Consider the following 27672-nt stretch of genomic DNA (forward strand, 5'->3'; position numbering starts at 1 on the left):
TGTATTTCGACCATCAGTAAAACTATTGCCACTGTTATGTTTAGAATAAACGATCACTACCATAATGGCGGCACCGTTATTTGTTGACCAAAAAACGGACATCTTATGTAGAATAACTCTGCCATTACTAGATGGCGTACAGAAACCGACAATCGCGCGAGCAGTCGACAGAACTAGAACTAGCGCGCCTTGTACCGCACAAACACAAAAATACACCCAAACAAAGTGCTCCTGTCTGGAGCCATTTAGTGTAAAAATGTACACATGGTCGTGCATGCATATCTATGTATATGAGTGCAAACAGAACCAGTTTTGTCTTTTGGGGCTACAACCCAATAACGGAGAACTAAACAAACAATAACAACGACAATTGTTGAAGACGAGAAATACAGCACCATAGTACGATGTAGTACGCTTGAAATGGCACCTTACGAAACGGGTAGATCCGCGACAACTCACGAGAGCGAAGGCAGACAAGCCGGAAGGCCGCTTCCGAAGTGAAACGTATATCGTTCAAAAAGCAAGGAGAAGTAAAGTAACGTGCTTACCATTTCGCATGCCGCCTCACTTTTGGGCGAATATAAAACGTTTTCTGTGTATTTGCGTACGAACCCTCGGCAACGCCTTTCATCTCAGAGGGATATTTCTTGCTATCCAATAATTTATGAAATTTAGCGAGCTTCGATAGATAGGGAAACCTTTAATGACCAAAGCATTCTAGAAATACCTAAGCGTTGCCATCTTTGTAAAAGGATAGATCACAGTTTTCATTGAGCTGGTCTATCGAGCGAAATCTGAGAGTACACAACAAAATCTTTGAAGGTATGCATCTATTAGGAAGGTATACACATTTATCACGCAGTTATCTGAGAAATGATACGGGAAGAGAGCAATGAGATCGTTGATGCATGGAAAAGTAGCTGGTTTCAAAAAAACCTCGGTTTCCTTAAGAACGAAAAACGTATCTAGCTTATTGTCGATCGCCTGTCACTACGAAGACGAAACTAACGGTGAGTTGATTGATCGATCGATTGGGCGTTAGCGTATCCGCAGGCAAGTAGTACGTTTGGTCGGAACAACAGGCAAGACATACCTTACTGTGTTATCTGCGCAACGCGTAGCAAATGGATGACAAGTGGTGCACGTACATGAGCCCATAATGCAGCTACGTCCAACACATCCACCTACGAGCCCTTCTAGATATAATCAATTCTCGTAGTAGCGACAAATTTCAGCGACGCGTCGTGGTCTGGGTTCGAACCTGGCCGTAAACACACTTTGTTTTTTGCTGGGAGCCAGCCGTCTGATGGAATGCCTAACGACGATATCAGAGGTACAACTCGAATCATAGAGGTCTAAAGTTTGAAAGCATGCGCCGTTCTTCAGCCAATTAGCAGGTTTCTTATAATGCGTGGTATTGAGTACGATGTCTAGTGTGCACAAAACTAAAGGAGCCTTATCAGATAAACGCTCTGTGCGTAGTCCTAGGGGGCAAAAAAGACTCGTTCGAAGCGATGGTTAGCAGCAGCAGCAGCATCGCAAGTAGAACATGGAACATTTGTTTATCGAACCAATAAGTATAAAACGTGGAGTAGACAATAGATTGCTTTGGAGATCTACTACACAAATTGGCTCTACTAACGATATGATGACAACTAACATTAATTGAAAACATTTTGTACACGCTTATTTGCGGAATCAAAATGTAGCTGTAGAACGCGGTTGTGTTAGACTAAAATGATCCTTGTTATTTTCAATTAGCTATTTTTCAATAACGGTGTTCCGGATGTTTATACACACGGGGACTGAGAAGAGCTACGATCAACATACGCAACTCGAGCATGTTCATCATCGATTTAGTTCCAAGGGTCAATTGGCTCTCGTAAGTACATTTGCTATACGTAATTTATCCTTATATTCGCCCTTGACGTTTAGTAATAGCTTTCCAATCATCTTTCCATATATAACAAGGATAAGAGTACTTCGCAACGTATTCCTGAGGTAAGCATTCTCCCATCGTCATTTTAGCTCTAAGGGCTCGTTTGAAAATGGGCGTTGTGCAGAGAATATAGTCAGTCGTTCCATAACTCATTATCACATCAGACAGGTCATTTTACAGCGGCCACAATATAGAACTCCTGTTTGTGTATTCGTGACTACTTTTATCTACGATCTTCGTCATTGGCAAACATGAAAAGATCCAGAAGTCTCAAGGTTTATTTGAAAGATTACAAATGGCTACTTATTATTTCAATAACGCAAAAATCATGCAAAATTTTGAATCATCGTATATAGAATTTTATTATGTTGAAATGGAACTATCATTCTTATGATAAGCATAGCTGCCTACCTACACACCAGTATTATACTGCAATCTAATCAAAGGTATTTTTTTTTGTCACTTATACCACTGTCAGTCTGCTTCCTGTATTTTATCTTTTACCCTCGCTAGCTAATTGCTGGCGAATTTAGTAACATTCAAATCATTATCGCATGGGTCTTGACTGGGTATAAACCGGGTGCGGCAGCGCAGACCTCTCTGCAAGAGTTACTCTATCCGTATAGTATTGGCATGTTGGTAGAAGCATGATTATAGTGAGGTCTTATCTGAGAACCTTTGTCTTGGACAGTACATTGTCAGACAAAAGAACGCAGATTAGGTTGACACCTTTACTAAAGGGCGACATTATTTATAGATGGGTAGAGGAATAATAATAAACGTAATGATGATCACGATAACGGAAACGTGTCACTAAATAAGTTTATTATATCGACTATTTTGTTGTTGCTTACTCTAAATAGTCTGATAGCATCTGCACATAACTAGTATTACTGTATCTGGCACTTTCCAAATAAAGCTATACGTATATTTATTTCGGGAAGGCCGTTATTGATTTTTGGTATTAGGCATTCGTGTTTCCATATAAAAACGCGTAGGTTCCCCCTTACGATGGCCTAAAACTAATGATAAATCCTATGATATATAATTAAAACATGTAATAGCAGCTTGGGTAGGGCGCTAGATTGGTGTGCATATGGTCATACGTTCTGTATATGTATGGGTTCAACATGTCATCTAATACTTTGGTTCTCAGTATAAGGTCACCGGATCTGTTTATCAATTGTGAATATTATTGATCCTTGTTTTCCGAAAATAGTCGAAATTTATCCCCATTTTGCTGCAGAGTTTTTCTGAAGTGTTAATATTGACAAAAAAAATAAAATAAAACTGTCCCATAAACGCAAATTTTTCGACAGTCGTACAGAACCTCTCTGCCACTGAAGTTGGCGCTGGCTATAATAAGGAGCCAGAAGTTACGATATTTACGCACTAGTGGCATAACTTAATGTTATATTGTTGTTATTATTCAGTTGTCTGGTTGTCATCCAGGATCTAAGATTCTGCTTTGGATTGCCGCTAGTCTACGCCTTCTCCTAGTGCCTTACTCAACGCGAGCAAAGGTTCGCTGAAGTAGACAATCAATTTCCCGCTACAAGTTATGTAAGGACAAGCGCCTTCATTGGTCTAGCGAGGGGAGTATTTTTGTTAGATGCCGAAAGAACTATGATAAACATCATGCACGCTGCTACTTCCTTGCGCCCTCGCGTAAGACCCCGACATGCTGATGCTAACGCTGACTCAGGTAGAAAGCCGTGAATTTCAATTTTGAACTTGCTACAACCTAGCGGTCATGCGACTACGTGACTATTATTAGTTTTATCATATATATACTTTTTTTGGTGTATTCTTATACATCAAAGATGAGTAAACTAAATAATATTCTACTATTCAGTATTTCGTGTACTTTGCTTAGATTAAAAAATTGTCAACCGCACCTAGAAAACATTTCTAACTTAGAATCATCATTACATTTTTTCCTTAGAGTTATCGGTCGTCGTTGTTAAGATCAACTCTCACAGTGTGCCTTGTCAGTTCAGCAGAAGTCAACTATAACCTTCCCTACGTATCTATCTGGGTTACCTTGTAGTCGTTGTATAAAATGGGATTTATTAGGCAAACAGCAGCTGACGCTTCATTGATGAGTACAGGTATCAATAGAATACACGGCTCATTGATACAAACAAAACGGTTGATGATGGCGTCAACGAAAGTAACTCTACAGAAGATTATTAATAATATCTTATGGCAGACCAGAATTATGTTACCGTCCCCAAAGCGTCGTTTGGAAGAATCCTCTAGAAGGTTGCATCAACAGTGACTAAAGTAGCGGTCGTCGAACGGTGTCATATTGATATCAGGTCTCAATTAGCGAAGTTCGATAATCAAACAAGTAACGATCGAAATGTCTAATCTGGGATATAAATTGTAAAAAAGTTCCAACAATGTATGCATGTATAAGTGTATATTCTACATTGCCCAAGCTAGCCTGTAACGATCAACTCACATCTGTACTCACTTCGCTACTAGTCGTATTTATGAGAAGCAACGCATCCTTACTTTTTGTCCTCCTTCTTGATTTCGCCTCGTATAATATCAAAACATTGTGAAACCAAGAGGCAGATTAAATGCTGCGATAAAAACAAAGTAAAAATACGTTGTCATTCGGATTTTGACACTGTCGTCGCCGCCGCTAGAAGAATCGCACTAAACGCGCGGGTTTATTTTATCTTAGGCACAGGCAAGTGCGTAAATGTAGCGCCTTAAATACTATCCCAGATGACGGCAGGACCGTTTTCAACTGGTTACGTCTTTCATTGACACTGCAGTTACTGATGCTGATCTGGTTCTACCGCGTATCATGCGTACGGGAAAGGAAGGTCTGATTATTTCGGATATGACGCCGCTACCTCATCCTAGGAACACGTACTCACAGCACTTTTTATAAAAAAGAGCGCAGCAGCAACAATAGTAGCTTTGATTTCCCTCCACCAGATAACGGATTATGTTATATACATGTATATACACTCGGGGGCACAGTTAGCTCTGTAAAGTTAGGAGAAGTAGAAAAAGATGAAAAACATCGAGTGGCGCGGGCAGCTGTTAGCCTGTCTGTCGCTTCCCTGCAGCTGCGGTTATGATGGAGCCTTCTTGCAGCAGTAACAACAGCAGCGGCAACGATAAGGACAATGACAGGACCAGTAGATATTTCGGTGCTACGAAGTCGCCCCGATAACCACTGAAAACAACACAACTGACACACAAGCAGGGTAACGACGGCGAAAAAAATACGCCCTTCCCGCCACATTTTCAGACAGGTACACTGAGGCACATAAAAATTACGCATGTAGTGACCAACCATCGATATCGTACAACAAACGGACGGAAATGAAAGGGCGCATAAGCGCTCATCAATCTAGTGATATGTGGCCAGTTATATGGCGATACACCGATGCTGGAACTAGTTGCCCCCTACCATCCACCCCCTATTATGGCTGCTGCTTCGATTATTACTTGCCTGTTTGCTTTCTACTATATATATTAGAATTGTATTATTTATTTTTGTTGTACCATCGCATACTATCACAAGGGTATGTATGAGTAAAGATCAAGCATTCTTTTTTCCTCTGGATGCCCAGATAAGCAGGTAAACATTTTATATTCGTCTGCTATAGTTGTACCCTTTATTGATATGTATGTACAGGATAAAGACGGCAGCGCCAAACGCAATGAACAATGTCCAATTACACCGCGACAGCAATAGCATAAATAGTAACCACCTACAGCTTTCGTTAATTCAATATTGCACATGATAGTCTACCCACTTTTGCGCCGAACATAAATGTAAATGAATAACTACCAAAGACGACCGTGGGACTCCGTAAGCCGGCACAATGCGTATTTAACGTTGCCCGTTTGTATATAGCAAACTATCTATATGAACGTACGTAAGAGACGCTGTGCAATTTCGAAGCGAACGAGCAAGATATTTACAATGAAATCATGAGTAAGAAAATTTAATTCGATGTATTGATCTATGCACGCTTACATCACATTTAAGTTTTCATGTCAGATTTTCTTGTCGTTTGCCAATACGTCAATGCTTATGAATAGTGTCCGCGCGCGAAGGGGAACATGGACGTTCATTGATTGAGTCTTGCGATTCAGCCCGCTCGTAGTCAACGTTAAACATAGGCGTATGCTCTGTGTGCCCATGCCCAAATGAACTAAGTAACGCCAAAAATCGAACGGCCCCTAATTTCAAAAGGTAAATGTCGTTTAATTCACAGTTCAAAGTTCACTATAATAAAGGGGTCGTTAGTGTGAGATAGTAATAGGATTTTACTGTGTATATGTGTGCTTATTTTATTGTAATTATCTTTTCTTTCTCCCTAATCGTTTCGTTATAGAAAAACCAAGCCTTACTAATTGTATATAATATCTGGATTGAAGTTAACTACTCAGATCTGGTACGCACTTAATATTCCGTGATAGTGCCGTCGTCCTGTTTTTGTGAGCTTGTAATTTAGGGCCGAAACCGGATACAAATACTTTTCATTCGTTTCGTCCTAGGAACTAGTTTTCTAGAGTAATGCTTAACGAGGCAATACTGAACACAAACGTGGCAACAGCGGGCAGGTGCCCATCAAATTCGGCCTTAAGGAGCTTGCAACGCGCCACAGTAGCACACAAATATACCTACGTAGAAAGAAACACGTCCTCTCCATACCTACTTGTTTAGCCTTAGGACGAAGCCAGCGCGAACCGCTGAGGGGAGATCATGGGTTATAAGATAGGTAGGCATCGGATTAGGTTGCTACATAAAGAACCAGTAAGTGAGTGGAAGGAATCTATTTAGAGGAAAATCTTTTCTAGGCATTGTTAGTGTAACCTTTATTCGATGCTTTTTGTCTCTTAAAAATGATCGTATTTCGTCTCGGAGTTTTATGGTCGTTAGCCTGCAAACCTCCTTATATCTTCCAGAGTAGCTCAGGTTCTGCCTGACCTAGTAACCTAAACTAACATCACTGCGAATAACAAAAAACCTTTTTACCGTCGTATCCCATTAAAATGTTTGTCGAGCAGCACAAACATTTCGCACATTTTAGTTCATTGATCAGCCTTAGGACGAGGAATGCCTGTCATGACGAAGGTCATGTTTAGAGACTCCGGACGAGTTGATTTATATCTGAACCAAAAACTATTATTATATAACAGTTTGGTCAGAAGCAATCCTCATAGCCAGAGAGATCCGTGAACGTTTTTGTTTCAAATAATCAATTACTTATTCAGCTTTCGTTATTTCAATTTGGAGAAAGTGAGAGCCCAAGTCCATGTGGTACCGCATGATGATGTTTTACATGAATATATACTTACCCGTTATGCTAGTGCCACTTCCAATAAAAGTATCTAACGTACATTGCCGCACAATCTAGACATACAAAGGTCTGCCTTACCTGAAAGATTACTAGAATGTTTCCTTCATATTCTGTAACTATATAAGTTGAGCATCTTTAAAAGGCTGGGGTGTTTCTATCACTAAATGCTGCGACAGCATTTTGGCCGTCGGTTGGTTTTTATGACATTGAGTATTGAATCACGTCTTGCTTCTAGCAACGTTCCCATAATAACACAACCGTTCTCTGGAACTTTTATTCAAAAGAACGTGATGCTGTGATACGCAGCGGTTGTCTAGTCGAATAGCTTTATATATACTACCGTCCATGAAACGAGTCCCTCTATTATAGAATCGTCTATTATGCCCATAATAAAGCAAGCGTACATACAAATCGTTCATGCCGATCTAGTAGATGGTGCTAAAGCTGAAGCTTGTTTAGTCGTTCGCAAACGAGCACGTGAATTCTGACCAAAATTTGTTAGGCGGAGTGGAGAATGAAATCGTATACGCCGATGTCTCGTGGCTACCCATACAATTGGCAGCCAACTCGAATCGCTCCTCGAAGCCTCGGAACTTTTGCTGTAGAGGGTAGAAGTGATACGCTAGACAGAAGTATACGAGACCGTTACACCGGAACCGTTAATCAAAGGCACTTTTGAGTTGAAGCCAGCAGTAGTGTTAGAAAGTTCGTGTTCTTTTGAGCCTTTTCTTAATTGTCCATGGGGAAAAAGGCCAGCTGTTCTAACAAGCATTTTGTTGTTAGCAGCTGCCAACGACACACTACAATATCAGGCTTACAAGCAGAACCTGAAATCTCTGTCAGTTTTTGAATGCTCACAATATTTGGGCCACAAAGAACGGCTTTGTTCGAAAAAGAGCAATGCATCGATGCTCACAGTATGTGCTCCGTACAGAAAAATAATTGATGCGATACCCCCAATGTTCGGGGAAACACTTCAAATGGAGACGGTTTTACCATAAAATCTTTTTTACTTCCTTCGCCAGCTAGACGAAGAATTGTTATATCATTGTTAAGCAAGCTGCAATCTCACCGGTTCCGTTACATCCACGGAATACGCTCATCAGATACCCTGTCACTTTTTCCTCGATAGGAAAAAATAGTTTTTAGAAAAAAACCGCAAAAACTTTCCTTTGGCAACACTCCATTATTGTTCATTGTCGTAATTATAGGCCTTTCTTGTATCTTCGACTGCTTAACTTTATAAAGCAGATGCTAAAAGTATTCGATGAAAAACTAGACCCGCTCAGAGCTATCGGACGAAATGCGAAGCCTCAATAAGACTAAGACAACACAGCTAGGTTGACGTCTTTCGATTTGGGCGCTTAACGTAAACCTTTTCATCAGCAAATTTTATGAACGATGATGAAGTTCGAAGACGTTGATTTCTGAATTACGGTAGTTTATCAGAAAAAGCAATTTCCTTCCAAGGAAGTGGTTTGTAGATGTAGCCGTAAATGATACCTAATGTGTCCGTTGTTATGAGGCCCTCAGTTGTTCTGGTTGGCTTATCCAGTTATATATAAGCTTATATAAGGGTTTATATTGCGCGGTATGATAGGCATCACGTTACTTGCACCATGACACGCTGGATAGGGCTCAACCGATATTCGGGCCATCTTACTAATACGAGTAAAGAAAAATCGATGTAGAGCATGATCACCAGCTACGAGAGCAGTACGAGAGGCTTTATGCTGTAAGTGCAATACTTTGAAGTAAACCTTGGTAACTATGACAGACGAATAGAAACCTATTCATTTCTGCCTTGGATGCCCTTGATGTAAGCGGTCAGTTAATTAGAATTAGTGATTTAGTGCAGCATCTGGGCAATGTAAGGAAAAAATAAGCGTTTTACGACAAAAGAGTATCAACTGCTTAGATGCTAATGCACTGAACCATATTTCATGAAGGCCATTTTCACTTAAATGGCTACGTCAATATATAGAATAATAGTCACATTTGGAGCTGAGAGAATCCACTCTGATGAAAAGGCGTTACGTTATATACACCCGAGGTATTGAAGGTTGGTTAGATAGATGACCGTTATAAGCTTTGTAGGTTACTTGAACAAGACCGTGCATCACGCATAACGTAGGAGGGCTCAGCGTCAAAATAAACTCGAACCAAATTCAGCTCTGTCTTAATTGTAGATAAATATATATTTGTTGGGGGTTGTATTATAGTACTGTCTATCTAGTAGAATCTAGAAACTTAGGTGTTTGTTAAACATAAACTTGGCACGCAGAGTGTGGCATTGTTCAATGAAAAGAATCTACTTAAGGCAGGTTTTTACCGTTTGATTCTGCCAAATGACCGGTTTTTAAGGAAGCAACTCTGAATAGTTTTCAAACAAAGAGTATTTTCACAGCGTTCGTGTATCTCTCCGCGAGGTGGCTTATGTACATTAAAAAATACTGAGTTTAAATAGAATATTTTTTGCGTTGGCGAATTGCATTATACTTTTATCCTTCATACTATCATATCCTTGCTATATAAAAGTTTGCTAACTAAGTGTTACTAACGAGACTAGGTGTTAACGTTAAGCAGATACAATTAGGAAAGAATTAAATTTAGCTAGACATATCGTATTTAGCAGCATGACGAGGCACAGGAAAATATGACCGACGCGTAAATCGCCTGGCTGTCAGATTGCAGGCTCTAAAGGAGATACAGTCGCCTGCGGTTTTCGATAAGGATAATTGTCAATGACAAAACGATTTCTACTCGTAGAGATTATTCGAATTAATATGACCATTGCACGGGCGCAAGATGGCCAGCGATTTTCTGTTACCCGTTGATACAGGATGAGTCTCTAGCTTTCCAAGCGATTTCCGAGTGCTGTCGAAGCAATCTTCCCTCGCACATCGCTCTAAGAAAGACGTGTTCCGAATAAGCGATGATCCCGTGCTGCGAGGCTAGATCTTGCCTCGCATTCAACCTCAGCTTGTCTCTGACGTGCGCTGCCGAGGGGTATTAGAGGGGATGACGTTTGAAGCACTCTTCTGAAACGGTTTTTTAAATACATATATTGTTATGATCGCAATACATTTTGCACACAATATTCCCGTATGTATCTAGTTCCACTCCCTTTTTCTATTCAGCCCTTCTGTAGCCTGGGGCGGCCCTTCTGTTTGACTTACTTGCACGGCGACGCGGATGGATTATGTGCGCTGTATTATATCAAAATATACCAATCAGTTATCTAGCCATTCGTTTTACAAACGCCTTCTTGTGCATGGTTAGATATCTACAAAATGTTTTGACAGTCGTTTAATTATTTACACGATGATAAATTATACTGTTCCTAATGCTTCATCGTCTGGCGCAATCAGAATAGTATTACTGGGCTTAATATCCGTGTGCACATATGTCGTAGACGGCTATGCATTTGTGACACGTTACCTTTATCGATTCCTTTATATTTTGCAGTTTAGCCACCCGTATTGTGTCTGCTATTAAGGGCCGTTGGGGACGCCCCGAGGCCTTAATGGTTTTACCAGACTGGACTAGCTTTGTCTATTAGTGTTGTCCGAATAAACGAGGGGGAGTTGGCTAACAGTGCACGCAATGGTGGTGTTACAGCCAACGTCATAGACATAACATAATAGTTATTGCAGCAGAATGATATAAGCACACCTAACGAATGCTAGTTATTTATCAGTATTGCTGGTCTACTCGAATGTGCCAAAGACAGCTTCTTCGCAGAATCGTATGTATTGTATATAAAAATATATTATATTATAAAAATATGAACTAATGCGTGTGTACCAGCCTTAAACGCCAAAGTTAATATTAACTTGAAACTGCCTGAGAAACGCATTTGTTCATTCGGTTAAATAAACTATTGCGTACGTTTATAGCTAGACGCACAGTTGCACGGCCGTACTCTCTCCTCCCTCCTGCCCAAATAGCCACCGCTCACTACGTCTCAAGCACCCCTCGCATAGTAGCAGGCGTAGTCAGCGTCAAAGCGTTTTGTTATTGTTAGTGTCCGTTACGTATTTTCACGAATGATTACCGCCGCTATTGTGATTAAAATAGGCTGGAATAATGGTTCTCAGTATAAAGACTATATATTGACCGATACTATCTAAGATGAGCTGCCTTAAGAGCTCTCTCGCTAAGTATTGCGCCTTAGTAAGGTACGACAAAAACGTGAAGTTACTCCTCGTTATGTGTAGTTGGGTGGGCTCAGACGACTCGCAAGTTAGAACTTGATCGATACAGCCCAATTGACGTTTTCCGTTGCTTCCATCAGGTCGATTGTGATGCCTCTAAAACTATCTCCAAGACGTCGCAGCCCGATTTGCGTCGCAAAATTTTGCGCTCGCACCAAATTAGCCAGTAAATAGCACAAATAGAGCACGAAAGATCCCCAGACGCGGAGATTTTTTTTGCCAATACTCTAAGTGGTAAAATGTCGACAATCATTTGGGAACTGCTATTCTCCTGATCCTGTTCGCTATACCTGAACAAAATAAGGCGCACGAGATAGAAGGCTGCCATCCATTAATGGGCATTCTTGCCGTTCGATATTCAGTATTGACTAGACCGTATACTATTTTTTTTACGACTTTTATTTTCTACTTCTGCATATCTGGAATATTTTACCTGTGAGTCGAAACAAACCTACCTGCCGAAAACAAATATTACGAATGGAAATGGTGTACTTAAAATGAAGGATCGTCTCTAAGTGACAGCGGTTAAATTTAATTATGTTCAGAATACGACAACTAATTATTATTACTACTTGCCTATTATATAGAACATTGGATGGATTATCTCTTTTAACAAAAAACAAAAATCGTTGAACAGTAAAACTTAACAAGAGTAAGGTCGCCATTTCCTGTCAGTTCAGACGCCAGTTCTGGGCCGGGCCTAACAGTGACTCCGAGGACGCCTGATCCCGATGTTGCGTCGCTCCAACCAACTTTTGACGTGCTCGTATTTCGTTCAATGAATAGACGAATATCTATTCGGAATAATTTTTTCGTCGCCTCTATTCACTGTTGGCTTGAAATCCTCCGTCGCTTCCCTAAAACGGCCGGATGTACCGATCATAAACAACTGCAGCCGCGCGATAGACGCTCCTTTGCAAAACAGAATTCCGATAAAAAAGCTTAACCACATGACAAAGGCATAGCAATGCGACGACATACGTCCATGATGGCTGCTTTTTCAACTTTGAGTTCCCAACTAGTGAAGTTGGAAATCTTTCTCCTTAGCATTTTGTACAGTCTTATGACTATCGACACATGCACAGCATTTGACAAGGAAACACCTGACTCTCACTGCGTATTCGCACTTACGAAGACCACGTAATTCAGCGTAGCGCAAACACAATACGATTAACAATAAGATCAATGATGCCGTCAGCACAACACCTGCATCACTGTCTATTCTGCCATGAAATTTTTCGATGTCATATTGAATGCGGCCACTGGAAATGACCATAATCAAAGCGGATAATTGTGACACTCTGCCAGACTTCGGAACTCTCGAGGTCGGCGAATACTACGCGGACATTAATGCTCGTCTGCCGATACTGCTGCAATTGATGGCGTTACTGGCTGGTAACCGAGGTTGACGCCCTCAAACTGCACTGGTGCGGCTGGGACAAAGGCACCTCGCATAACGCTATCAAATGAAGTCATCGCGAGTCTCCGCCTATACGCACAACAGTGGCAAGTCTATCTCTCGACAATGATCAAAATCATATATTGTGATGACACTCCACCGTCACCATACGCCTCCACAATCGGTCCCGCATTGGACTTTTATGATTTTCTATTTCCATTTACTCCGCTTCTCTTTTTCTCTAGGAAACCGCTAAATAGTAAAGGGGGCAGGCGGCACCGGTCGGAATGAAAATCATTCTGAGTAATGTGGCTTTTGGATACGGATTGCGGATATATGATGATGTTTTTTTTCTATTTCATTTAAAAACTATAGCTTTTCCCTATAGTGCGCAGCTCTACCTTATGGGGCTCGACTAAATGTGTTTGATATTTGAAAGTCTGTTGCACACAAAACAAGCTGTAAAAGCGTTAGACAGGGAGAACAGTGGCATACTGCTGGCAGTTCGTTTAGAGAGACTCAACAAGAGATCATTATGGATATTGCCACGTTTTCTTTGTTGATAGTTTTTTGTGGCAGCCTGCACAGGGAATACGAAGAACGTAAAATTCGTTTAATTTCGCCGCAAATCGCCGCCGGGTGGCGACGAATCGCAAAGTAATACCGGTAATATTTAGTACCGTCGTTCGAACGCAGAAAGTCGTATGGGTCCTAGGAGGACATACGCGAAGAACAATTAGGTCCAATTACGGACACGAGTCTAGAACGATATTTTTGTCGATTGTTTTGCTCGAAACTCTAAACGATTTACCGCTGTTAGAAATTCTAAAATGAAAAAGAAACAGAACTTTTTCTTAATTGTTTACTCGTGGATCGCGTATTTTTTGCCAACACAGAACTTCTATCAAGCGATTCTTTATAATTGTTTTCACACTGAAATGCGTATCAACTTGAAGTCGGATGTGTGATGCAGATAAGTGCAATATGTGTTAAATCGGTCACTATGAAATGAATTAGACCGATGACTTAAAATCTGTCTCTGACCTTCTAGCGATAGAATTAATAAATACTATCTATTACTAAATGGTTTTTAGGAGTTAGTTAGCTGCCTACAAGTTCTGGAGAACATTTTGTTTCGTTTTGACGACAATGTGACAGGACATCCAATTCACAGCTCCTAATTCAAGTCATTCCCCAACTAACCCGCACTCCTTCTCTTCTCCTTCTCAGTTCTCTAAGTTAAGCTCATCGACCAATTTCCATTACTTTTATGTACATCACTACACTCCGCAGTTGTAAAATCTTCGAAATGAGTGCTGCTATCCCGCTAGTTTTGCTCATTACGGGATAACCGGCCCGAAGAGATAGTTTTTGTAAAAAATTCGAATTCTATAAGCTTCTACCACCTTCCTAAATCCAGTTTCAGAAAACTTAAGAGCCACAAAACAAAGATATTCGGAGTGATACTTAGGAAAAGCCAGTGTTCTCCGTATGTACGTCGCGCTACTTTAATCTTCCTGATACCACTGTGTGCTTAGCCGCAAATCCAATCCGACACAATGTGTCACTTGTTGTCGTGACTTGTATTTATATTTACACATTAGAACATTTCCGAGACATAACATACTGCTCGTCCAATGGGCGTCTGCTTACCGCCGTCATACATCTGGTTTGATGGTCAACAAATACCAATAAAAACGAGGAGAAAAGACAATCCATACTAAAATGGATTGACTGAACCATATTCCGCAGCTACCGTCAGCAACGCCAGGTATTAGATGGCACAACGCTGCCTTGTTCTTATGCCCTAAAGGATGCCTTGTCTTAAGCATCATATGACTGTTTGCACTCAGTCGCATTCGGTTCGTCGATAAACTGTTGATGCGTATCCGTTTTCGTATGATTCAGGCCAGTCGCCGTCTTTCCGTCTTTTAGAAGAATGATTCGGTCCGAATTTGTCCGGTAAACGCGCTTCGTTCCAAAGTATATCTACTTCATTAAGTGTCTGTAAAGATACTGGATATAGCACGACTATTTCCGTTTTCCGATGGCAAAGCCGCCTGCGGTTCATTGGACGAGAAGGAACGGTTGACAGTGGACATAATGATATGCGCCTGCCTATCTTTTCCATTACCTCGATGCCTCGTCGTGAGCAGAAGACGAGCGGACACTGAATTCGAATCAGGGTAGGAATCAACGATAGACGAACATGTTCATCATCTCCGAACAGAAACATGTCAGAACCTTTCGATGTGTTGATCTGTTGTCTACGCGGTTGGCTCATCCTATCAGCAGCTTCTACGATTATAGCTTTACGGCTCTTCACCTTCTCTAATTTTTCATCATCTGTCAAAGCAAGATCTGAATCAGCGATAACTGATATGCTATTATTGAGAGTGCTCGGAAATGCGGCTCTGCCGACTAGACAACTCCGCCCGATTGGCCTGGAAAGGCTGATTATATTATAAGATTAGTCAGCAAACAACTATGAAGCAATCAACTGACACGATGCCTGCTGTACTTTGTATTGGAAATAACGACTGCAGAGACGCTGATCAAAATGAATCTAAAAGCCCCAAAGGATGTAAAAACAGGTAGAGCCTTTTTTCGGGTGCGTCGATGGTATGAAGCAGCTGCTCGTTATTCCGCAGCCTTGAGCGTCCTTATATTAGTTATTTGCAATAAAATCAAAAATAGTTCAAGTACCTTCTATTAGGCAAACTAGAATTTTTAACCAATCGATAGACCTGTTCGTGATTTTTATTGCATTTAATATCGTTGTACCCCTTCATCGTCCGTATGATCTTTTGCCTCTATCGATCGTGCTTCGTCTTCTTAAAGTAAAATCGAAGGGAAACGCGATTGCGTACGGCTATCGATGAAATAAACGCTACACTGGAAGTTGTGTTTTTCATGCATATATTAACACGGATTACAATACGCTCTCAATACCATTGCCTGTAAAACGATTAAGGTATTTTTCTCTTCAGAACATAAAACTTACCCCTTCGGTGTCAAACGATCTGTGTCGCATTGACACCGTTTGGCGACAGTCTTTGTGCGTGCATTGATGTCATAAAAGATGCGAAGAATTATAAACTCGGATCAGTTTAATTTGGTTGGTAGCAGGTTCGGATAGCTTGACGGTCGTGCTCCATGGAATGGGCGTTTATGGGAAGACATCCGGAAGTAAAAGAAACGATATCGGGCGGAACGTTAGCTTTTATTGGCTTAGAGCGTTGCTAGAATAAAGTTGTAAGCCAAAAGTATCTTATATATATCTAATATACAGAACTGGTCATTTTAGGATGTTTGCAGGTGTTTCGTCTCTATTCTTACGACAATTTATTTACGACTTATTATTGCTATTATTAGATGCGCAGGTGAAGGTGGACGTTCGGATATTATTAATGGTTTCTAGAATAGATCAATCCACTGCTCTTCTAGGGCCCGGCTGATCTTTTAACCGAACTCGTTCAATGCTTAATACAACTCAACTATGGATATTCGTAGGCTGTTTTCAACATACAGTAGCACTGAAGGCGCATATGAGTAAGTTAACTTGGCGTCGATAAGTTCTCCACGAATTCACGTTTTGCTATTTGGTCGACTAATTTCCCATATATGTTTAGTCTTTCACTAGGGATAGACTAATATTTACGTAAAAAAATGTGGTCAGCAGATTAGCACTTCTAATTTTTGCGTTTCACTTCAATTTTAGGAATAAATTAACTATTTGCCGGTCGATCTCTCAAAAAATGTGTACATTTTTCTCGCCAGACAGTTTTAGCTTCAGCGTGGAAGCACTCGAACATTCAGTAAAGGTACGCTTTACTACTGAATATAATGTTGTTTGGTTTATTTGGAATTGATCGAAAAAGGTTATAATAATGAGGAGGCCTGAAAGACATGATAGATACGAATTAGCCCCCTTTTCCCCTTCCCCATTCAACTCCCCGCAGAGATGCTTTGACGATTTTGAATTTTTTTGAAGATTGACTTTTGCTTGTATACAATGCTGTATGCTCGATATAGTCTAGGCTACCAAACGTAACTAAATTACGCGCAAATTTTTGCTTATAGTCTTGCTTTTCCCAAGCGTTCTGCGGTTACAGGACGCTTGTGGTTCATGACTTAACTCTGGGCGTAACTTAGTCGTATTTTTCGAAGTTACCAATTTCTTTCTTATCTGTATGCTGACTTGCAAACAATACTCTTTGTAAAGCCCTATTTGACAATTCCGTGTAAAAATCCCTCATTGTGGTTGCGTGTTTCCCAGTGCCAGGTAAGGTGCCAAGAAATGATAACAATAATTCGTTGGCACCTTCACGCAGTCTATTGGGCATCCAAACTTTTCATTGCTGGGTAAACGCCACTGAGTAAAGACGTCTAAGTATAGTCGAACAGGTGCAGTTCTTGGCAAATATATGAGCTGTTTGCCTTATGTCTTCCTTCAAAGACCCCTTTAGACGAATTACTCTCAGATGCCGACCGAAGTGAGGTGCGTCCTCCAGATTCCGTCTTGAGTTAAGCAAACCACTTTTGTCCTTAACATAAATTCTTGATATTAGTCTGGTTAAAAAAAATGCAGTTACGAATAGTTTATAAAAATCAATACAAAGCGGACAAATAACAAAGAACGGTCACTCTTTGATTGCTTTTAGATTCAGGATGATTGCTTTTAGAACAACCTGATCAGAAAAATGCAATGAGCATCAATATTCTTAAGCTATATCATTCTATATGCATTCCGTACTATATACAATATAATTTGCAACGATTGGGGTATGAACTCAATCTCGCCACAACATATCCTTCGTCTTCGCTACCGAAATATAAACATAGAATACTGAAGAACTTTCCTCACACTAAATCGTGGCTGACATTGGCATCTAATTCTGAATTGACTAGGATTTTTCCCTGAGACTTTAGGTCAACCCTAAAGTCTCAGGGAAAGGAGGGAAGTATCGTGCAGCTAATCCAACAGGAAACGCAAAATGCGTATTCATGGCAATCTAGCAAAAGGGATGGCATGTAATGCTCGGGATTCGGGCCCAGTGCGGCTGTAAGCAACATTATTCGTAATATTAAAACCTATACAATACGGTACGGTGGGGCGCTAGCTATTACCTCACATTGCCTTTTCCTGGTAATAAGGAATTCTAAAGCTACCTTTACAGAATTGCTAAGGCCCCTTTAAATCGCTACGTTTTACGCTCAGTCGATCTTGAAGACGTGACCTACCACTCGCTGGCAGTAAGCAAAGCCTTTTCCCCATGCTAGGAAGCGATACGCGACATGGGAGGTAACGTTATCTCATTGCAATGGCGCGAAAAATTTCCTATCCTTCCACGGCCAATTGCGCAACCACTGGAGCAAATGGAGAAGCTCTGATACGAGCGGTATTACGTAAAAGGAACGTCTCGTTAAATGGCTGCTAACCAATACGAAAAACAGGCCAAATACTTAGCCTATTAATGTAAAGCTAGCCTGGAAGTGATAAAATTCAACACATAAGAAACTCGAATCAAAAAAGCTTAGCCGTTGTTATGGCAACCGGTTCCTATTTCTTTTAGCGGTAAGCAATCTTCGATAGCTACAACTAGTCTCCGAGAGAGAAGTACGATCTACCAGTATAATTTAGCCGACAATTGTACCTTATTGGTGTGATTTGTCTCAGCACCTGTAATATTAACTGACGGTCTATGTTTGAAAAAAAAAGCTGAAAACATTTATGCCAACTACCACTGAGACCCAAAAGTAGATTTGTAATAATCTAGGGGAAAAGTGGCTATGATTTATCTATCACAAAGTATGCAGTAAATAATGCTTCACGCAGAAAAAAATCAACGGTGGATTTTTCATCATCATGGAAAAATAATAATAACATGATAGTATCGACAGATGATGGGACGTGGCGCATATATACGCATGCAAATAAATTTGTTTAAAAATTATGAGATTATTATTATTTAACGATTTAAATTTTTTTTCGCTAGGAAAAGGGCAAGCGACCGCTTCAGCTAAATTAAACTATAAAACCAGGAATACTAAATGATGGTATGTCAACTCTTCTGCCCAATATTTGACCACCTTTGCATAGTTTTTAACGTCACGCGATAGCATAAAGTGTATGTATATATATATATATATATATATATGTATATATATATACCCCTTCATTTAAATTTAGGGAGACTAATTGGGTAGGGCTGTACTGGAAGACAAGGTTAGGTCATGACCTTGTTTACGAAGGATACGAAGTATCTAACACCATCACAAACAAAGTGATGAGTCTAATTTTTCTAGCGTTGATACACAGTCGTTTGGCTAAAGATATACGAACAAAGTAGATACACAGAACATATGCTATTGAGCGATATGATCTCTAGACCGCAACATATTAGCAATGCGCGTTATTGTTATTGGTATATCCGATGAATGCCTTTGAGATGTAACCTGCATAGTAATAGAAACATCCTATATATAATATATAAATAATGAAACAAAGGCGCTCTCATTTAAATTTCCTTTAAGTTACACGTCATAATTAAATTCCGTACCTCCATTAAGCACCACGTGCTTATCAGGCTTTCTTATGCTAGCAAAACTGAACCTATTTTCGCAATTCCAGACCTACATGTAGCCTGTATAATCCTATTTATTACAGCCATGTCTCGGCTGTAGAAAAACTCAAATGCACTTACTATCCCTATCAACTGCTAAAAATTACTGAGTCTCTACTGGTTTGGTAGATCTACAAAACTTTACACTGGCTCAATTTACCTAACAGCTTCTAAATTTCCGTCCAATCGGTAAAATCAACCGATTCGTCAATAAACGTATACATATTTCAGATATTGTAAAAGCGAAAAAAAGATTTACAACTTCCCATCCACTGGTTTCGCAAAAAATAACGAAGCAGTACCCGAGGCTTTTCGATCCTTTCTATTGATGATCGGACGGGCACGATTGCTGTATAAATGGATTCATATTGCGAAAACATGACACAACTGACTAAATAGTTTAGTTTTGGTCACGACGATCTTCGTGAGGAGCGAATTCTCTGTGCTAATACGCCTTACTTTGCCTCCACCGTACATACGTTTCCCGTGATATAGACATTCGAAGATGGAAGAACCCCACCGCAATGAAGAACTAGAAAAAATCTGTAGGTTTTTCTTTTAAGCAGTAATTAATTAGGTTATTCACTGTTTTCGATCTATGAATTTTAGCGTCACTGGAAGGGCGGGCGAGCGAGCGGGCTGGCTAGATTATAACTTATCAATTGAGCAGCGAAATAGGGGTTCACGTTTTATAATACGTATATATATATATATATATAACACAGTGGCGTTATTGACATGCAACTGTCCGTCCGTCCGTCCGTCAAATATCATAAAACGATTTAGCGAATGCGGGTTCTGCTACGTCGATTCATACCCCTATAAAATGAATGTATAGAATGATCAATTATCTGTCCTTTGTTTACAATGAATTTGTCGTCTGCTTCTGATGGTAGCGTTTTCCCTCTCCTGGTAACTTTTACAAATGAATCAATCCCGGCGGGTGAACGCTGTGTCGGGCTGTTTTTTAGCATTGTAAGTATAGGCTCAATTTTATCTTGACGCTTTTCAGAAGCCATACCTCGACGATGCAGTAGCCTCCGCAAAAATACAGTGAATTTTAAACGAAAAATACACTGATCGATAATGGCTCTAAATCCACAATGTGATTTTGCTTATATGGCAGACACTAGGTTCTGGTAGCCGCAATATTGTAAACGTTTTTTTGAGCCATTCATGAGTGTCATCGCACGACTCAGTCGTGTAGCAGGCTACAGCTGTGTTTTCAGAACTTCGATGTATGACGCTAACGGACGCATTAATTAAAGAGTTCACAACAGAACACCTTGTCAGGCAGGGATTCTGAATATATATATATATACTATTGAGGCGAACTTTGTGGTTGATTGACATTGTATACCTATGGTAGTTTAGGAGAAAAGCCAGTGGGAAAACGTACTAAGTGCTTCTAGAATTGTTATTTCCTTTTTTTGTTGTTAAAAGAAACGTATTCAAGGAAAATTTAGACAGGGTTGTAATCGTGCCTATTAATAAATGAACGTTTTGGGAAAAATCGATGCATTCAAATGGAGCAAGCAGGGAGTCTTTCCTAATCAGACACCTAAAACAAGTTTCCTGTGCCCAACTCACACCCCTAAACCTATATATAGATCATTTGATGTGCGATGTCGGAACTATCTAAGTTGACCGATGGCTTCGATGGACAGATAAAGCCAGGAACCTCAGATACGATCTACTATGATGACTTCTTAAAGCTGGAAACCATCAAATGTTCGATTTAGAAGCCTGATCATCGCGGGTCGTCTTTAGTGTAATTCAACTTGAAACTGAGCATAAAGATAATTGTTTTATTTTTCCATATCGACGTATGCATACGTACGTGTAGCATTTGTGTGTGCTTTGTGGCATCTCTTATTGAATATAAAATTTGTTTTTGTCGACTTGTTTAGTGGTTGGCCGTGGCAGTCCTATGCTAAAACGTCCTAGGCCGGCTTTGGAGCTCTGAAGCATATACATGTTGTGGTACCTCTTCTGCGGTCAGATTTTATTCATTAACTATAGTCTATTAGAGCGAAGAACATTACGTTTTGAGGGCAAACACATGTCGATTGATATGTTATTATTGTAATTCACCGTACTCATTCATCTTTTATCAATTATTTGAAAACTCCCCAGTATAGACTTGATATACTTATTATATGATAAAGTTTATAGGTAAATTTTGTCTCAACTATGCTGCAGTTTACAGGTATCGTTTAGCGGTGAGAGGATACAAATTTCGTATTTCAGTTATTGATGGGACCGAAGTCGAGGTTTAGAGTAATGCTGGGAAGAATGGTTACGAATTGTTTGGATGAAACTTTTTTGATTCCATCCTAAAGCTTAGGAAGTATATGCACACAGTAGCTAACCAATAAGAGCTTCATATTTAAGGCTGAACTGGTCTTGACTTGGGCCTGTTACTCTCTATGTTTCGAGCGGTTTTGACTAATTTGACCGCGAATTTTTTAAAAGGCCACACCAAAGCATTAATTTCGAGAGTCTGATGGAACGTAGAAACGATTGTTTAACGCCCTGTTGTATAAATTGGCTCATAGACAGTGTTAAGATGTGCATGCTATTCTAACTCCCACTGGCTTCCAACGTACTCTAAAATAGGAGTTCAAAGGAAGGATCACGCTAGATTAAGAAGTATCACAGAATACCAAATTAAACATTTATTATTAGTGAATATTATTTAAGAGTAACTACCTTTAAATGGCCAAACATACATGTGTTTGAGATGCGCAATATATATTATTAATTGCAAAAATACTAACATCCTGAAATCCAGTATAATTTGATTCGAATGGCCATGAGAGGTTAACCAATGAAGATTTTCCGTTTAAACTTCATGGGACTGGAACGACAGAGCACCAAAAGAATACCCTACAACATAACAGTCATTTGCTGCAATATTCTAAGGATAGTGTGCGATTAGTTATTGCCGATTATGATACTGATCATTGGATCCTTTTTTTTTTTTGGCCCACAAATGCTGTGAGAATTTGTAAATGCTGGCAAGCGCATATGGGTGTTTGGAAATCAGTTACCACTTAATAAAGCGAATTGCTTAACCGAGAAGCAGCATAACGTAGCTAGAGATAATTTGCAGAGTTCTGTTGCAGTCAAAGCTTCCGTGGTCGGCTTATTCCTGTGCAGCGTCGCATTGCTTGTTCTTGGCTTTATCGTTGGAAAAAGCCGAAATGAATGGAAAAGTCCTTGACTTGTCCGAATCATCAAGGTAAGTTGCAAATTGAACTGACTTTTCCCCGCGTACGATTTCGGCTCGAGGGCGTAAATCGATAATTAACGTAACTTGAATTTTTCGAAATTCAGCTGCACTTCTCAATTATAGCTGTGTATTACACTTATGTAAAGTTAAAAACTATCGTAGAAAACGAATTAGTTGCTTGGAAATCAACGAAGGTAACGGTAGTTCTGGAACTTGAAGGCAATCCTATCTACAATACTTAACACTTTTTAAAGTTAGCAATGACAACATAGCGCGTTAAGAGACCAAACTATGGAAAACTCTTCTACTTACCCTAAAAATGTTATAATTTTGTTATAGATTATAATGTTATTATAAGTACTGAATGGTACTGGCCAAAATTGTATGTAATCGTTAATATGATCTGTAACACGATCTATGATTCAGATTTAAAGTACAGATCTCAGCATAGGTGCAACACAATAAAGCACTAAAAAAACGTCCATTTATAAATAAAAACACCGATTAAAATTATTCTATAAAGAAAAATGACGAGTTTATTTACAGAACAAAAATAACTTAATATCATAGTAACAATTCAACGTGGCTATATGGCAATTGGATCGCTACCAACGATCTAGATCGGGTCTAGGACGCGGTGCTTTTGGGTACAAACCAGATGAATAAACGGGGGGTGAATCGCCCATCCAGCCACTCTATTCTAAGCTAATCATATAAAATGAATGTCCATGACTGATGAACCCAAAAGTACTGTTGGTACCTTATGACATTGAATGATTGATGGCCCATAAAAATATTGAATCCTTAAAACCCTTAATAAAACTTATTGGGTAACGTTCCATACAATGCTACGCTTTACATTTATCCCTCCCCGAGAGTACCCTCCGGTGCCAACGTGAATTAACTAAATGCATTTGTCGTTCAGTCTGACTGAAACAAAATAGGATGATTGTCTACAAGCAGAACATTACCCTGGCAGTTTACCCTATTTGATGCTTTGTAATTTATGAAATGGGAACTTGTTTAATTTGCTCGTTCCAGTCAAACGAGTAGATTATTTATATATCTGAGTTACTTAAAAAGCCTAAAACCGTATGGTTGTGTCAGTTCAAAGTTCGGTGACTGTATTCCGGGATTCCCGCTTGACAATAATGTACTGCGCGACACCCGGTACTTGAACAGCTTTGAAAGGCCGAATCTCGAATAGATACATCAGATCTGCTAAGAAGGCCAACACGTTTGTTCGCATACCAGCATGCAAAAACAACATATCTTCGAGGCAGACCAAGTGAACATCCTGTGGCAAGTGTCGCTCGCAGAAGTCCTTGACCCGATGCTGGTTAGACAAAGAGTCGCTGAGCGACATCGAGGGTGAAAATGTGATGTCCTGAAACGGCAACTGATGGGGACAGTACAACGAGATGAGTGAGGCCAGCGCACTACCGTCGGAGAGGTCAGACAAATCCTGCCGATTACAGTTATACATTGAGTAAATTAGAATCGTTAGATTTATCCTTGAAGTGATGGCCAGGCAAGCCCAATCAATAAAGGTCGTTTCACCGAATTTTCAAAGAAACACAATATACCAGAGATGCCAAACGCTATCTAAATAGCTCTCTTTGACCCACTGTAGGATGTAATTAGATTATCAGTAATTAGTTAGTACAATTTATAGAGAGAACTATGTTCGGAACAAGGTTTGATACCCATTGCTATTGAGTCTAATAATAATAAAAAAAACCAAATATCATACAACTTAAAACAGCAATTAATATGGCTACACACCTTACATCTTTGCTGTTCACAGGATAAAATTGCCAAACTGGCCAGATTGGCCAGGTGTTGCCAATAAACAGACTAATAACTTATGTTGGTACGGCTGCGGGCGAGGGACTCGCCCAGTTGTGCCATCCTTTGAGACGACTATCTAATCAGAAACTAGTCTTTAAGTTTGCGTTTCTGAGAGTCGAGGCGAGTGCCGACTTCAGAGGAACCTTCAGCCAGCCTTGTTAGCCACTGACCAACATGGCCAGAAAGTTAAAAAAAGTTAGTAACAAGCGATGTTGTTTACAGGACACAATAAGTAATTCGTTAATTTAATTGGTCTTAAAAGGAAGAGACCGAAACGGCTGACTGGTTGCAAACCTAGAAAACATTCACTGTATGACCTATTTTCAGGCTTTGTTCCTCTTGTTAAGGTCTTGTATTGTACAGAGTATGTTATCTATTTTTACTCGGAAGCTGCCTGGCGTAGCTTACGTCGTACAGCATCCCCTTTCGTTGACGCTGTGTGGCGGCAAGTGAATAGATGGAAATACTTTGTCTATGACAAGAGATCAACCATTTTAAACTTATCGTACAACCGTAGATAAAGCAACCATATTAAGCTGTGCCCATAACTCAACTAACGGTTGGAGGGTCCAGTAAAGATATCTAGACGATTATATTAATTCAGGATTTTACGGCGGTTTGTATTCGTACAACAGTTGCTGCTTATATCTTTGAAGGTGTGAAAGTTATTAGGACAAAAAATGTAAATTCAATGTTGCTCATGCACGTCTGTGATGGCTCAAGTGTAAAAGCCGTGTTAAGCGAGCACAGAACTGGTTTTTGCTTATAGGCTAGCCTTAGGGTTCCTGTATTCTTAAAGTGTGTCTAAAGAGAGATATTTGAAGGGGCATGAAAGATATATGCTTAGCATATGTTTTTCAATCAGTATGCCAAAAATACTACAAAGTGATCGCTAGCTTAGTTTAGAGACGCAAGGATACAAGTTTCTAAAAGATAAAAAAATAATAATGAAAAGTATAAATAAATAAATACCTTTGTCTTTGTTCTTTGGTTTGCCTAGCTTTAGTAACGGTAAAAACCACCGACTGAGAATAAAGGCCATTGGAGGCGTATGTATTATATATCAATTAATGGGTTTTACCTGAACATGTACGACCTTTGGCAGCATAACCTTATGTTCCGCGTGCACCTTTTCACGAAGTGCCTGCAATAGTGGATTTAAGAAATTACTACAAACAAGCCGATAACTCCTCCTAAGACACAAAGTACACATCTGCTAATGATACTTGAAGAAAGGGATCTTTTAAAAAAATTTTAGTCTTGTGTTGAGTGTACCGCTTTTTCGGGATAACCACTTGTCAGTAAATTTTTAAAACCTATATATACATATATATCGTTATATCCTTCCAGAAAAGTCGATTGTCGAACGCACACGAGGTTCTATAGAACTCGTCAGTTCAATAGCATCTGCTCGGAAGATCCTCATCAAAAAATGCTCTTACCTATAATAATGTACACGGTGTTGTGTGTTGATAGGAATATAAATCGCCATCCTTATTAATGCGTGGTAAAACAGATTCTCGCAATAAATTCAAGTAATTAGCACCAGTCACGGTAGCAAAGAAAGATAGGCCAATTACAGGGTAGACATTTTTTTGAAAAACCTTGTGTTTACTATGGAGGTATTCATTTTTGTACTCTTCGAACATTTTAAACAGGGTGTAAATCATCCCAGTTTACAGATCCTTATAGATAAATATAATAAGCAATGTCACATCCGCTGCGATTTGTTGGGTATTGGAATTACAAGCATTACGACGCAGCGGACAGCTTGGAAAACCTTCAGCAATAAATAGACCATTAAAGTCTCGAGGAAGCTGTTCAGGAACCGCTAGAAGCAAAGGTAGCGAGACAAAATGGTTCAAGAAACGAGAACTGGTAAAGATAGCTGGCTTAAATGGAATGCAGCTAAAAACGTTCGATATGTACACGATCAAACGTACGGCGATTTGTTACATCCGTTTAAGATCTATACATAGTTATTCGTGATGGGGAAGTGATCACTTCAGTAAATGACGGCCATGTCTAGTTAATAATTCGTTCTCCTTCTGAGTCATATGTAAATACGCCAAAAAAACGACTGACGGAGACCGATATTTCAGCTATTAGCCTGAATAATGATAATACCAGAAGCAATTTAGAATTTCTAAAGGTGTTGGGACTGTTGTTGACCCGATAAGTCTAGACAACTTCTACATCGTAGCGGTTTAAGTATCACTGCGTTAGATCCCGAAAAAGAACCATGACGGCATTGTCGCACGATCTGCCTTTATATATACATATATTAAGGACTTTATATAAATCAGAGTTATATCCATCGCAACAATATTTATTGGATCTCGCTACACATACAGTATGTTATCGGATTTTGCTCATCATTTGAAATGTTTATTTGCACGTATCTTCCGTAGTACAACTAGAAAATACGGGTGTTTTAAAAAACTTGTCGTCATCAGCTATGTCATGTCAACTCTGATCTTCATGGACAAGGCCAGTTCGACGTTGGGTGTTTCATAGACTCCTACAAGAATGTTCAGCTGTTTCATTTTGCGAGGTCTTATTTCAGTATATTAGCGGTTTATCTTGATACCTCTACAGCTGACGTTTGCAAGTTAACGGTTAGGTAAGTCGGCTTTAATAGAATACTACTTTTCGAAGCGCGAAGAACGCAGAACATGGTAAGAAAAAAAATGAAAATAATTTAATTAAATGCAATAACCAAATACGTACTGAAACAATTATATTCGTTAGTCCTAAGTATAATAGTTTTTTTTTTAACAAAAACATATATTTATACGCAAACTTGATAGGGTTTTGATGTTGGCTGTTTTTTTTTTGTTACCTGTGCACTTCGGTTAATCCAGAGAATAGCAGCGTCTTCAGCATCGGCCGGTGGACCTGGTTTTGTCAACGAGGAAACCGAAGCTGGACCAGTTAAGCCATTGTTTGCCGAAGGAGTAAATCGTTCTACCACGTGGAATACTTTACTGGGAATGAGTACTTCGCGAATAAATAGCTCCATAAGTCCGTCCGAAAAGTTCAAATGCGCTGACTGAAGTAAGCAGA

General features: G+C 39.7%; 1 protein-coding gene and 2 long non-coding RNA genes across 7 annotated transcripts in view; 2 read left to right on the forward strand and 1 right to left on the reverse strand.

The window, feature by feature from the left end:
* The first annotated feature begins 759 nt into the window (after window positions 1–759).
* On the forward strand, window positions 760–3514 carry LOC111247756 (uncharacterized). Its single transcript, XR_002672258.2, has 4 exons — window positions 760–822; window positions 1043–1333; window positions 1762–1882; window positions 3373–3514. It is a non-coding gene; the product is annotated as an uncharacterized LOC111247756 (long non-coding RNA).
* A 7376-nt stretch (window positions 3515–10890) lies between these two features.
* Window positions 10891–27604, forward strand: LOC111247764 (uncharacterized). Of its 5 annotated transcripts, XR_015319494.1 has the most exons (4): window positions 10891–11026; window positions 16616–16718; window positions 22649–22764; window positions 27471–27604. It is a non-coding gene; the product is annotated as an uncharacterized LOC111247764 (long non-coding RNA). The 5 variants fall into 5 exon arrangements; XR_015319500.1 differs by lacking the exon at window positions 16616–16718; XR_015319497.1 differs by lacking the exons at window positions 10891–11026; window positions 16616–16718; window positions 27471–27604 and adding exons at window positions 19845–20065; window positions 23863–23987.
* LOC111247748 (uncharacterized) overlaps window positions 23272–27672 on the reverse strand; it is a 95064-nt gene continuing 90663 nt past the window's right edge. Inside the window, exons 4-6 of the mRNA XM_022799057.2 lie at window positions 27449–27658; window positions 25688–25750; window positions 23272–24220 (exon numbers count right to left, since the gene is read on the reverse strand). Coding sequence (XP_022654792.1) covers window positions 23864–24220; window positions 25688–25750; window positions 27449–27658 — 630 coding nt within the window. The 3' untranslated portion in view covers window positions 23272–23863. The remainder of the gene's footprint in view (window positions 24221–25687; window positions 25751–27448; window positions 27659–27672) is intronic.

This window comes from Varroa destructor, unplaced genomic scaffold (genome assembly GCF_002443255.2).
Source record: "Varroa destructor unplaced genomic scaffold, Vdes_3.0 BEIS01000001.1, whole genome shotgun sequence".
Lineage (NCBI taxonomy): Eukaryota > Metazoa > Arthropoda > Arachnida > Mesostigmata > Varroidae > Varroa > Varroa destructor.